This window comes from Candoia aspera, chromosome 4 (genome assembly GCF_035149785.1).
Source record: "Candoia aspera isolate rCanAsp1 chromosome 4, rCanAsp1.hap2, whole genome shotgun sequence".
Lineage (NCBI taxonomy): Eukaryota > Metazoa > Chordata > Lepidosauria > Squamata > Boidae > Candoia > Candoia aspera.
Window position 1 is genome coordinate 1,784,939 of NC_086156.1, and position 13,569 is coordinate 1,798,507.

General features: G+C 48.9%; 1 protein-coding gene across 1 annotated transcript; it reads right to left on the reverse strand.

The window, feature by feature from the left end:
• Window positions 1-3,931: 3,931 nt before the first annotated feature.
• Window positions 3,932-8,194, reverse strand: LOC134497550 (HIG1 domain family member 1A, mitochondrial-like). The gene is made up of 3 exons (XM_063303254.1): window positions 7,781-8,194; window positions 5,735-5,869; window positions 3,932-4,412 (listed from the first exon to the last, which is right to left on the reverse strand). The coding sequence occupies exons 1-3, from the start codon at window positions 7,869-7,871 to the stop codon at window positions 4,357-4,359; spliced, it is 282 nt and encodes a 93-aa protein (XP_063159324.1). The 5' UTR covers window positions 7,872-8,194; the 3' UTR covers window positions 3,932-4,356.
• Window positions 8,195-13,569: the final 5,375 nt, after the last annotated feature.

The following is a 13,569-nucleotide window of genomic DNA, read 5'->3' on the forward strand; positions in this document are numbered from 1 at the left end:
AGAACAGTACAAACCAGGGTGTTCTCTGGCGCTTGATGGAAGCAGAAGTTGGACTTTAAAGAAGCAGGATAGGGTAGTGACGCCTTTGAACTTTGGTGATGGAGATGACTTCTGAGGATATGGGTAGTCCTCAACTTACAACCATTCATTTAGCGACCATTCAAAGTTACGACAGCGCTGGAAAAAGTGACTTATGACTGGTCTTCGCACCTACAACCATTGTAGCAAGCAAAGTCAATGGGGGAAAGCCGAATTTGCTTGACGATCATGTGATTCACTGAATGACCATGGTAACTAGGTCATAAAATCGGGTATGACTCATTTAACGACCACCTTGCTTAGTGACAGCAGTTCTGGTCCCAATAGTGGTCATTAGTCGAGAACTACCTGTACTGTGGTCAGCCAAGAAAACAAGCCAATGGATCATCCCACAAATCAACCCACAGTTCTCACCTGAGCCACAAATGACCAGGCTCAAATTATCCTACCTGGGACACATTATGCAAAGTCCTAGATCTCTGGAGAAGGCTCTGATGCTGGGAAAGGTGGAAGGGAAGAGGACCATCAGCAGAGGGGGGTGGACTCAGTTACGGTGGCAATGGGGCATCATTGGAAGAAGACCTGAAGGACCAGGTTGGGGACAGAAGCTCCTGGAAAAAGTCTATGTAGTCACTAAGAGTTGACGCTGACTTGATGGCACATAATCCGCCAGTCAGTCTTCCCTCTGGGGTGGTGAGTCATGGAACCTCTAATACGACATACTGTATGATAGCAGGAGCTTGATGTCTCAAGTCTGATTATGCAGAGGGAAGGACATATCCTTGCTGGCTGGGGAATTCTGGGAGCTGAAGTCCACACACCTTAAAGCTGCCAAGATTGAGAAACACCGTTCTGGATCAACCATGCAGATGTGGGCATCTTGTGGAACCATGCGTGTGCCCATGGCTATGCCGCTGTTCTCCAAGCATATGCGGTTGCTCTGGGTGAATACCAAGGCACAAGGCGCACTGTGTTGGCCTCAGCTGCTGGCCGTCCTCTTCTTCCCTTCCCTTCCACCTTTCCCAGCATCAGAGAGATCTAGGACTTTGCATAATGTGCCCAAAGTAGGATAATTTCAGCCTGGTCATTATGCTCAACATTTATCTTGAGCAACAGAACACCTGCCTGTTACCTCCAGCCTGATTTTAATGTTGTTTTCTTTCTTCTCCATTCCCAAATGTTGGAAACCCCTCCTCTTATGAAGAGTTCTGTAGATTTCCAAAGCTTGCATGTTGATTAGCATTTTCCCACTGCTCCTAAGAAAGGCATTGCTCACCTGAGGATTTTTTGTTTCTGACGGATCGACACACTTACCATAGCTTTCCAGTAACCCCCGTTGACATAAGCCACAGGTAAGTTGCAAGCAGTGAATTTTAGGGTTGAATAGGGATTTAAACCAGGATATCCCCAGTCCTAATACATACTTTGACAATCCAGTTTTGACCGCCCAGAGTCCCCTTTTTGGGAGATGGGCGGTGATAAGAAATTTGAAGAATAAACAAACAGATTTAGCTCCAACTATGTGCTTCACAAGGAGAGCACAGCCTGTGTCTCACTGATGCTTCCAGATGTGTTCTCATTTTTCTCATTCATGCTTTACATCAGTGTTTTTCAAACTTGGCCACTTTAAGATGTGTGGACTTCAGCTACCAGAATTCCCCAGCCAGCATGCTGGCCAGGGAATTCTGGGAGCTGAAGTCCACACATCTTAAAGTGACCAAGTTTGAAAAACACTGCTTAACATGATTTGCCTATGCTTCACCATTTGGAACTGGTTCTAAAAGAATCCATGCAGAAAAAAGTATGTATTTGCTCATGCAATTAAATACTGACGGTTCCTTGCAGCTGAAGTCTCGGGCCTCCCTGCTCAAACTGCATGATACATGAAAAGTAAAGCAAACAAGGTGAGCTCAGATCCATGCTGTCCCAGAACAGACAACAGGCTTAAATTACGAGGAAGATGATTTCATCTGGACCTCAGGAAGATCTTCCAAGCAGCAAGAGTTCAACAGAACAGAGGCCTGTACTGGGGTTGGCCTAGATGACCTCTGAGGTCCCTTCCAACCTTTCCATTCTAGGATTCTATGATGCACTAAGCTCACACAAAGTTGAGTAGCTTGCATCTAAGGCTGTGTGAACACTGTCCCTATCAAGGCACTCTTCTGAGGGTTAGGTCCAAGCTTTCTGGCTGGCTTGGCAGCAGCGGGCACGGGGAAGATGCAGTCAGCAGGGACAGGATTTCCTGGGCTGGCTGAGAGGAAACCCTTGAGGATTTTCTGTGTGGGCTTAAAACACCATCGAGCCAATTTTGTACCTTCCATTACAGGTTTCTATTGCTTTGCCCACAAAATGGCAGAACAGGTCACCGGTGCCTCCCTCTTTAGCACCAGCGTGTTGGGGACCTGGAGATGTTTGTAAAGAAATAAAAGGAGAACCTCAAGACTGTGATGTGCTCCCTCCTCTGAACATCTCTGCAGTCAGTTTCTGATTGCTGTTGGCTACCTGACACATTCCTATCTTGCCAAAATAATGTCACAGGAGTTCTCCCACCTCACAGAACGCTCCCTTAACAGGTGGGCAAGGTCTGTGGGCACAGATCCCCTCTAACTTCACCTTTAGGATCTATCCTAGTGAAAGAATCTGATGTTGTTCGACTCACGCCCTTCTCTCTTCATTCCTCCAAATTAGCTGCTGCGGAAAGTCCACAGTACGCGTGGGCACCCTCTTTCTTTGAAGGAAGCAAGAATAAACACCCAACAAAACAGCAGACCACCGAATCCAGTTGAGTACCAACGTTCTTACATACACGGTTTAATAAAATCAGCATCACTAGGTTGAACTCACATCAGGTTGGACAGCGACATCTGCACAATACAATCACAAGGAACTTGCGAACAGGATTTTACAGGTCTATTTCTGCACAGCTGGGATGCCCATTCCTAAGCTGTTAACGTGATGGCGATGTCTGAAAATTATTGGATGCACACCCACAGCGAGGACGTTTTCTAAACATGCAATAAAAGACTCTAATAAGGCAGGATTTCTTCACCCCATCGTGTAGGTCATGATGCCATCCACCTTTAGCGGAGGGCCCGATCTGGAGGCAGACAGGCTTCAGCCAGCTCCCAAAGGCAAAAGGGACAATTAAGGGCCTGCACCTCCATCATCTTGTGCACCAAAGAGATCCATCCAATCAGCTACATACAGGTTCTTCCACGTAAAACATCGCCCGCCCCAAAATACTTAAAAAGGAACATGGTGGACCTGCCTGCAGGGTATGGCCAAAATATGACAAAGGCTGTGATACTGCGACTGAGGCACAGCCACCTCTTTATGCGCATCGCGAGAAAGCTTTTTAGGCATGTGCAACACACACAAAAAGGGCGCAGCTCCAGTCGCAATGTCACAGCCGCCGTCCTGACTTTTTTTTTAACCATGCCCTGTGGGCACCCCTGACATGACGCATGGTTCCACACACACGCAGAATGTACAAACAAAAATATTAATGTAAGCAGCTGCCATGCCTTTCCTGGTTAAATAATTTAAACTTCTATGGTTTAATATTGTGTAATAAATAAAACTGTAAACAGCTCTATCAATGGCTGAAGGCTCCTATTTTAAGAGTTCAAATGCCCCATCGTTTGTTCTGTTATAGTCACAAAGGGGTTTTTTTTTCCCGTGCACTGGCACCAGAGTGTCAAAAGCACACCTTTAGGTGAGAGTAACAGAACATCAAACAACAAAGTGATGCCACTTCAAAAAAAAAAAAAAGAAAGACTTGGGAGGGCATTTTCTGGGAGACAACACTGGGCATCAGCGATGTCGCGTGGATGCTCTTAGATAGAAATGGATTTAGAAAGCAAATTATTAGCATCAGCAACTTGATAATTCGCTTCCTAAATCCATTTCTACCTAGCAGGTAAAGGAAGCAGTCGAAACTGTCTCATCTCTGGGTGAAACGCACACTGGATATTGTCACCGTTCACTTTCTTGCCTGCTTTTCCAAATCATCATCGCTGAAGGAGAAAGTCTGGAGTCGCCTAGACCACAGAATGCCAACCTGCCAGGTGAGTACAGTGAAAGCGGCTGCAATCTACCAAATACCAATTCGTGGTCCTGGGAGAACCGAAAAAGTTAAAAAGTGACTTTTATCGCCAGCCATCTAAGCTCAAGTAGCTCTGGCAGCAGAGAAGGCTACGCTGTGTGGGAGAGGTGCAAACGCAGAGCTTTGTTCCTCTTTCTCACTGCGGCCCATTCAGTTGCCAAGCTAGCCCTACAGTACAGAGGAACAGGCGAGGGGCGGGCTCAGCGGGCTTCCTAAGACTTGGCCTGGGGCTTCCAGACATAATCCCGGACCATTGAATAGACCACACCTGGAAGACAAAAAAGGGGGGGGGGCGTTAGCCACAAGGAGGGGAAAAGCAATTGGGTCACGCCACAGTCTAAGGAACGCTGCATGAAAAACAGCCCCGGACACATAATCCAGCTCTGCCCATTCTCTTCTTGAGCGGGGAGGGGCAAATGCTTGCCGATCGGGGAGATGAGGCAAGGGCTGTTCCTTAAGCCACGCTAGCAGTTTTTCTTTGCTTTTACTTAGCTCAGCATGCTGCAAGCTAGCAAAGGTCCTCAGCGGCTTGCCGTAAAAAGCTAATTTGAAACACAGGCACTGAGAGCAGTTAAAGTAGCAATCCAAACAACGAAAAACAAGTGGAATCAACAATTAAAATTAGCAGATAAAGCCAGGAGTCAAAAGCTTCTTACAGAAAAATGTGTTTACAGGCAGTCCTCAATTAACAAACATTTGTTTAGTGATGGTTCGGATTTACAACGGTGCTAAAAACCGACTTATGACCAGTACTCACACCTACAACCATTGCAGCATCACCACGGTCACATGATGATGATTTGGGTGCTTGGCAACCGGTTCACATTTATGACCATCGCAGCATCCTGTGGTCACAAGATCGCCATTTTTGACTGTCTTCTGGCAAGCAAAATCAATCGGGAACCACATGATCCACTTAACAGCCACGTGGTTTGCTCGATGACCATGGTGATTTGCTTAATGACTGCCGCAAAAAAGATCATAAAATCGGGTTGGATTCACTTAATGACTGCTTCGCTTAGCAACCAAAATTCTGGTCCCAATTGTGGTCATTAAGCGAGGACTACCTGTACAGGCTTTAAAAAAAACCTGTTCCTTGTCTCAAAATGGCAGGAAACTACCTCACCCATTTCAGCACTGTGATCAAAACAGCTCAGGGGGAAGTACAACAGAGAGCTCTGATGCATGGGTTCCTGGGGGGCACAGACTGCCCCTCCCTCCTGGAGCAAGCCCAGAGGGTTTCCCTCCCAATTTAGGGAGGAGTTACCTGGCTGCACACTGTCAAGCTACCATGCGCAATGGGGCAACGTATTGGGGAAGCGGCTCAGAGTGACGAACGGTGGACCCTGAGCAGAGGGAGCAGCACACAGCACATCACGGTTCCGCTTCCGTGCCAGAAGGGAGATGGGCTTGTGGCAGATAGCTTGCTTTACGATCCTGGAAATTGGGGTACAGCCCCTGGTCAGCTTGGGCTCTCTCTCAGGCACCTGGGCAAACAAGAACCCACCTCTGCCAGGGAGACTATTCGCTCCACCCGCAGCACAGCCGCCACGCCTGTCGTGCCCCATCCTCTCCCAGTTCGGGACTTACCACAAATTATGCTCCCCACCACGAAGCCCTGGGCGGCCATACGTGTGTGGATCAGGTGGATGGACATCTTGGTGTCCCCTCTGTGCTTCAGCCGGTAGATCCCATAGGCGGCCAGGCCTAGGAAGCCTGCTAAACCTGGAAGAGGCAAAGCAAGACTCATCAAGGCTTCGCCAGGTCTGGGTTCCTCGACTGTCACTCCCTGAAATGCCCTCAACAGAACCTGAGGAGAACCGGCCAGGAGGAGGAAGAGAGGCGGTCCGTAATTCGGAAGACGGACGAGGCTCACGGAAAACAGCTCTTGCTGTTGGATGGAACCTGGGACTTTCCTCCTGAGTGTGTGAACCCCAGCCACAGAGGCCCTCGACCCCTCAAGTGGCTTTTGACGCACCTCTGACTGTCCAAAGTCAGAAGGCCTGATGAGTCGTGGAGCCCAGCTAGAACTGAATCAGCAAACAAAGACTCAGGCACCTTCCTGGCTGAAGGCTAAGGAATCTGCTTCCAGGTTATCTTGATGGTAGGCTGAATCCAGGTCAAAGCTCAGTGCCAGACCTTTCCCAACAACCAAGTTAAATGGGACCTCAGTGCTGGATTCCCCAGACTTCTTGCTCCTTATTTGGTCAAGCGCTGAAATTGTGAGGCGCCAGCAGGACCCCAGCCAGATAACCCCGGACCAGCTTTTCCAAACCTTGAGCCTTCCAGATGTTTGGAATTAGAAACGCCATAATTTCCAGGCATCGCAGCTGACCGGGAATTATGAAAGTTGTGGTCCAACACTAAGGAGGGTCCCAGGACAAGGAAGGCTGCGCAATCTCTTGAAGGGGGACATGAGCTAAGAAGCGGTCACATTTTCTTTGTTTGAACTTAATCAGGATTGTGCAGGCAAGCTGGGAGTGCTGTCAAAAACATTCCTTCTTGTTTTTTCTGCACAGACCCATGGGGGCCACTGAGATGCTGCAAAGTCTGAAATCACTGGGTGTCCCACTTTCCATCTTGATTCTGCTGCCATTATGAGTTAAAGCTGGAAAAGCCACAGGCCCTTTGCGTCTGTCCATGCCAGTTACCCACAAACAAACTAGTTACCCCTTGTTACAAATTAAAATTTAATTATTAACGGGGATATACACACTTCTTGCACCACCCGAACCCCCATGAAATCATCCCTTTTAAATACCAGAGGGGGTCCTATGAGTTCATTTCTCCCAGCGCTGCAAAGTTTGAGAAGCCCCACACTCAATTAGGCTCAAATGGGCTTGGATACTTTGCGTGGGGAGGAGCGCGTGGATCCACGTCTTTGTCAGATTCCCTGATCAAAGCTTTCACAGAAACCCTTATCAGGGCATCTCCCATCGTGACATTCTCACAAGCTGCAGGATGGGAGGAAGATGGGAGGGGGTGCGTGAAGTTGGAATGCAAGAGGCTGTTTTGGCTATAAGAGATTGAGATACGACAGGAATACCATCTGGATGGGAGGGGGACTGACACGCTTCGTGGGAAAGGGGACTAGCTAAGGGAATGTAGTTTAAAGTAGGTTTTGGCGGGAAGTCTTTATTCGCAGCTTGCCTTCTGTACCATTCATTATGCTTCAATAAAACCGTTCAAAGAACTCCAGTTTCTTGACCGCTGACAGTCTTCACATCTTGCATGAATCAGGCCAGCATGTTGAGCCATAATGCATTTAGCAACTGGGCTTTATGAACCTGGGTTTATCGTGCTGGGTAAACCCAGGCTTTAAATTGCTGGAGTATGTGTTTATTCTGGGATAGGTTAAGAGAAATGCTAAGCACGGATGTAGACAAATCCATGGAATAAAGGGTTAGAGCCAGAAAAGAGAAATGCCCTTCATTTGCCATGGCAGGGAATATAACAAAGAAGGGATATTTTAGCAGTATTTCCTGTTTGGACTACCTATCGTCTATTGTCTGTGTTCACACCCATTGCCCAATATCTTGAGCGAATGTGTAACTTCCAGGAATCCACCTAAGAAGCAATCGCGCAACGTGCTAGGGTCAGACCAACTGAGGCAGACAGAAAGCCAGAGACACGTACCGACTGGGATGAATGGACTTTCCTGGGATTTTCTGAGCAGCTTTGAACTTGCGCTGTTGTCATAGGTAGGGAAGTCTGAACTGGATGCCATGTTAACTGCAAGGAAACAAACCAATTAAAGGTCACTGTGGAAGAAAAAAGGCTTTCAAAAATACTGCTACCTGGCTGAGCACAAACATCAGAAGGTTTTGCTCCAAGAAACCTAGTTCTTTGGAGTCCTATCAATAATCCAACAGGCTGGTATTTCAAGAGATGATTTCCAAGTAAGACCAACCGAAATCCAAGGCATGTCATTCAGGAACTCTCTCCTTGGGCCTGCGTTTAGCAGTAAGCCCTCCCTACTTAGAATTAAGGGATCTGAAGTACAGCATATTTAAAAGGCACTGGACTGAAGGTGGCTGCCTTGGTTAACAAATCACCACCTAACTTTAGAAGGCACAGAATAGCCCCTTTAAGATGGGGAAAAAGTGGGGTGGGGAGACTGAAATCAGGTACCTTGTCCCCAGTTATTTACTAGCCTTGGATTTAGGAACTGGCATGAGCTAAAAAGATACATGAGACAGACATTCAGCTGCTTTTCTGTTCATTGGCTCTAGAAATTATTTATTTTCATTCATGAGCTTATGGCCTGCACTTGTTAAACATTCTCAGCATTAGATCCATCATCTCTGTCCATCAAATTGTTTCCTTTGTGGTGCAGAACAGAGGAGGGATCACCTGCTGGCCTCCTTTCCATTTCCATTCTGTTATCCTTATGAACATAAAAGGGTTAACGCCGAAATAGCCAAAGGCCACTCACTCCCCTGGGGATTGTCCATGCTGATTACACAAAGAATTGCTTCCTCTAGCTCAGGAAAGTTCTGGTCAGATAGATAAATAGCATAATCGTTCCCTGCCCCCTACCTTTTATCCCATTTTGCCACTTAACTGATTTGGATGTTGGCTGATGCTTAATCAACAAACATCCAGCTGTATTTTTTGCTAGCTCTGATTTGGATCAAGGGATTGACTAGGAGTACAGCTGGCTGCACATTGAACTGGAAACATCCCCCAGGAATTCTCTAACCCAGTGTTTCTCAACCTTGGCAACTTTAAGAAGTGTGGACTTCAACTCCCAGAATTCCCCAGTGCAGAAGAGGTCCTTTAACTGACATCCACACATCTTAAAGTCACTAAGGTTGAGAAACACTGCTCTAGCCCTTTTGGGGAGGGAAAAAATCATGAGACAGCTGTAAGGAGCAGATGTAATCAACTGATGCATGAAACTCACTGGCTGGCAGAAACTTTTTGGCAGATGAAAGAAGAAGGGCCCATTCCATTACAGCTGCTCTGGACCGGTAGGTGTCACCACCCAACCCATGACTTCATTTCCCACCAACTTTTCCGCCCCAGTTTCATCAGATCCTCAGTGTCCCAGAAGTGAGCAATGGCAGTTGCATCACTGGGCAAAAATGTTCTGTAATCCCGCCCCAACTCCTGCCGCTCACGTGGTCAGTTAACTTCTTTAGCCTCTTTGAACTGCACCAATGACTTTAAAAACTCATCCCGGAAGTTTCACCTTCACAGCGTCCTTGACTTCCTCCCCATTTCTTCGTACCAGATCCCACCCAGCCCCTTTAAAGCAGCATTCCTCTAAAAGGAGAAAGGAAAGGAACCACCAAAAAAAAAAAAAGGGGGGGGGGAGCTCAATCAATGCATTCAGATGCCTATTTTGGAGCAATTTTAGGAACTGGCCATCCAGGCCAGACATTGGGCCAAACCTGGGCAGCAGGAAGGACACACCGGGCTGGGGTGGGAATGTCTGGCGCATAAAAGTTTACTTCCCAAAGTCACAACTATCCTCTCCCCGGTTTTTAAAAAAGAGGGGAAAAGGCATTGCCTTGCACCGGATTGAGAGATCTCTCTCCAAAATAGTGGATTGAGAAATATCAGTATACATAAAGCATTTTGCAAAGGAAGCAGAGCCTCAAGTACACCCCACCTTGCCCTATTTTGCATGCAGTTAGTAAATGTATAATGCATGTATTTATTATTTAATTTATATACACCCCCCCATATACTATTATTACATAACCATGTTATATATACCATTACAGTATAATAACGTTACTGTACGCACATCGTTATAGTTTATAATTTTGTTGTTTATTCGTTCAGTCGCTTCCGACTCTTCGTGGTTTCGTGGACCAGCCCACGCCAGAGCTTCCTGTCGGTCGTCAACACCCCCAGCTCCCCCAGGGACGAGTCCGTCACCTCCAGAATGTCATCCATCCACCTTGCCCTTGGTCGGCCCCTCTTCCTTTTGCCCTCCACCCTCCCCAGCATCGGCACCTTCTCCAGGGTATAGTTTATAACAAATCCAGTCAATAGACTACACATGCCAGGACCGCACCGCCGAGGGAAGAGCGGGTTCCCACTGCCGGGACGGGGAGAAGGGCCGAGCCCGCTCTCCCCCCAGGACCCGCGAGGGGCGGCCTGACAGGCGGGCGGAACGTCCCCAGCGCGCCCCCCACCCCCGCGCCCCTTCTGCCCAACGCCGCTCGAAAGGCAGCAGACCCCAGCCGGGTCCCTCAGCCGCCTGCCCAGTCCTTGCCCCCCACCCCACGCAGCCGGGGATGATGGGGACGGCATCCCCCGCAGCCGAAAGGGAGGACGCGCCGGCTGGGGATCATGGGAGCGGCAGTCCCCCTGCCCACCGCCTCCGGTGGGTGGCGGGGGGCCTCCCGCTGCGCCGCTCGCCTCGCCTCGGCCGCCTCGCCCCGCCCTCGCGCTCACCTACGGACAGTCTCGACTCGCGCTCGCCGGCCGGCTTCTACGCGACGGGCGGAGCGCGCGGCCTCGGCCCTTTCTCCTCCGGTCCCCGCCCCTCAAGCGATGACGCGCTACCTCTTTCCGCCCCGCCCCTTCCGCTCCATGGCGGCCGTTCTGAGCAGAAGGCGGGCGCCTCAACCAGGAAGGTGGCAACTCCCAGGAAGCCCTTCGGCCTTAAGTCTTTCGCCTCCCCGCCCCCGCTCGTGGACGTCATCGCAGCTCTTGGCCAATCGGGCGGCCTCATTTCCTGCCATGGCGACAGGGTTGCCAAGGCGACAGGAGAACGGGAACGTGACGCAATAGAGGCCCCTTTTCCCCCTCTCTCCCTGTCTTGCGGGCGGCCGGGTTCACACAACCCGCGAAACCACGCAAAAAAGCGAGTCAAGGGAGAGAGTCACCGGGGTCCGCCTGCCATCCTTTGACCATCCAGCGAACGCAGCCGTTATGCGAAGGGAGACGAGAGAAAAAGGAAAAAGGCTCGGAGGGAGGGCAGGCTTCACCCTGATGCGTGATCTGTTGCCTCCATCTGTCGTGTGAATCCAGCCTGGGTGCTTAATGGGTGTAGAGAGACCCAGAAACGGGTTCGTACCCTTGCCAGGTTAAGCGTGTCCTGTGAATGCCTGGTGGCGGTGGTGCAGGAGGCGGAAAGATTGACTGGAGGAAAAGCGATCCCGCCGGGTCAGCCTGTGTGGCAACCGCACCATCGAGGTTGCCATCTTGACTTTTTGGACCCCCTTTGGGTGCCTTTGAGGGGCCTCGTAGCTCCTCATTATGCCATCACCTCAGTCTGGTGGCTTCCTTGGGAAGGTTGGCCCTCGGTTCCTTTCCCAACTTCCCAGTCTCTCCCACCATCCACGGCCTTCCTGGCGGACCCCCTTCCCTAGGCAGCTTCCGCCCTGCTTGGGTTGTGAAATCAGTTGCCACCTCAGCTGGGCTGAAACCTCCCTCGGGCGGAGCTCAGCGCCTGGTGGCTTTGCGGCTCCGTCCGTGGAATGTTCTCAGCAGGATCCAAGAGCTTTGGGCTTCCCAGTACATCTCCCGGTGGTCTCCTCTCCAGGGCTGAACCAGCTCTGACTGCGCCTAGCTTGTCCAGATCAGCCAAGTCACCCACGGCTGATGGAGGTAATTGTATTAACAATCCTTCCCTTAAAGCCAATCCTTGCAAATAGGAACTAGCCAAGCCAGGTCCATGCCCTCGACAAGTAGATTTGGGTGAAAATTGGGTTCTCGCAAAGATCAGGGTTTCTCATCCAGGGTTCCGTGGAACCCTCAGGTTCTGTGAGAGGTCATTAGGGATTCCCTAGGAGATCACGATTTATTTAAAAACTTATTTCAAATTCGGGCAACTTCACATAAAAGTAAGTTTAATTCTTTATGTTTAGTTTAAGAACACTGTTAGTGCATCTAGACAGGCCTACCCATGAAACAAATAGAATAATCTCATAATGTGTGGCCTCTATTTGAGCCTGAATGTGCAGGGGTTCCCTGAGGCCTGAAAAACATTTCAAGGGTTCCTCCAGGGTCAAAAGGTTGAGCAAGGCTGATTTAGAAGCTGCCTCTGGGCAACTCACAGTTAAAAAACAGAAAACAATAAAGAGAAAATCCAGTGCTCTAGATGACCCCACCTCATATATGAAAACACAACTGATATATCATCAAATGTCTGGAAAAAACAATCATTAAAAAAAGAAGTATCACACCAGGGGTCCATTACCCACTCAAACCCAGGGCTGGGAGAAAGGCCAGGTTTTAAGGGCTTGTTTAACAGGGTCAAAGTGGGGCCATATGAATCTTGGGTGGGGGGGACAATGTTCCAAAGGGCAGGCACCATGACAGGGAGTAACCCATGATTTGCAATACTGTATGCAAATATCACAATATTGCATGTCCAGGTTGTGGCCATCACATAGAGGCAAGATATAATTTGGGGGGGGCTCTCCCCCAGTTTAAATCCTACATCAGCCAAGCCACTTTATGCATCCAATGAAGCAAGCTGCATCTTATGAAAGCTGATGCCTTGCAAAAAAATTGGTAAGTTGGAAAAAATTCTACCAGAGTCATCCTGATTTTTTGCCACCACAGACCAACCCAACTCTCTTCCTATAATGCCTATAACTAGGCATACTTGGGTTAAAAACACAGCTACCCACTGCCTAAACTGAACAAAAGGTGGAGTACAAATTGGACAAATAAATAAATACAACTCTTTGTAACCCTTTGGGACAACATCAGCATGCTAGAAGTATTGCAGCCAATTAGTTCAGAAACGGGGGACAGTTGTGTAATATAAGCTGGCAACTGGCAGAAGAAAAGGGGGATTGTTTTCCCCATCATTTCAGTGCTTGAACTTGGCCTGTTTTCTAGAACAAGAGTGAAAGAAAAGGAAATGTTCCTGCTTTGCATGCAGGGGCCTTCCTCGGACACTCTTGCTCTGCGGTCGAACGGGCTTCCAGCCGCACAGAAGCTGCCATGCGCCATTGAGCATTCTCTGTTTTCTCCTCCTCTTCTGCTCCTCTAATGCTTGAACAGGGTTCCAGCCACAGGGAGGCCTGGACATCCCCCGTGGCTTTTCTTTCAGCAGTTACACAACCAGGGAAGTGACGGACACAGCAAGCGCGTTCCTCCACACTTACTGCTGCGGCTCACCAAATATTGACCTTTTATTTCTCAAGCATTTTGCCTGTTCCAGACACTCAGAACAAGGATGGCCCCAGTGTTTAGCGGGTTTTGCTATTACGTCAGTGTGTAATCACACGTCCTATGTGGCGCATAGCTTTTCTGAATAACCCAAACCATTTAAAAATAATACACGTGCCACATTGATGAAAGTTACCCTACCCCCACTTTAACCCTCTGTTTTGTCTTTGTTTATCTAGCTGTACGAAAACTGTTCAGTAGCCGAAGAACGGATGCTTTCGAACTGTGGTGCTGGAGAAGACTCTTGAGAGTCCCTTGGACTGCAAGGAGGTCAAATCAGT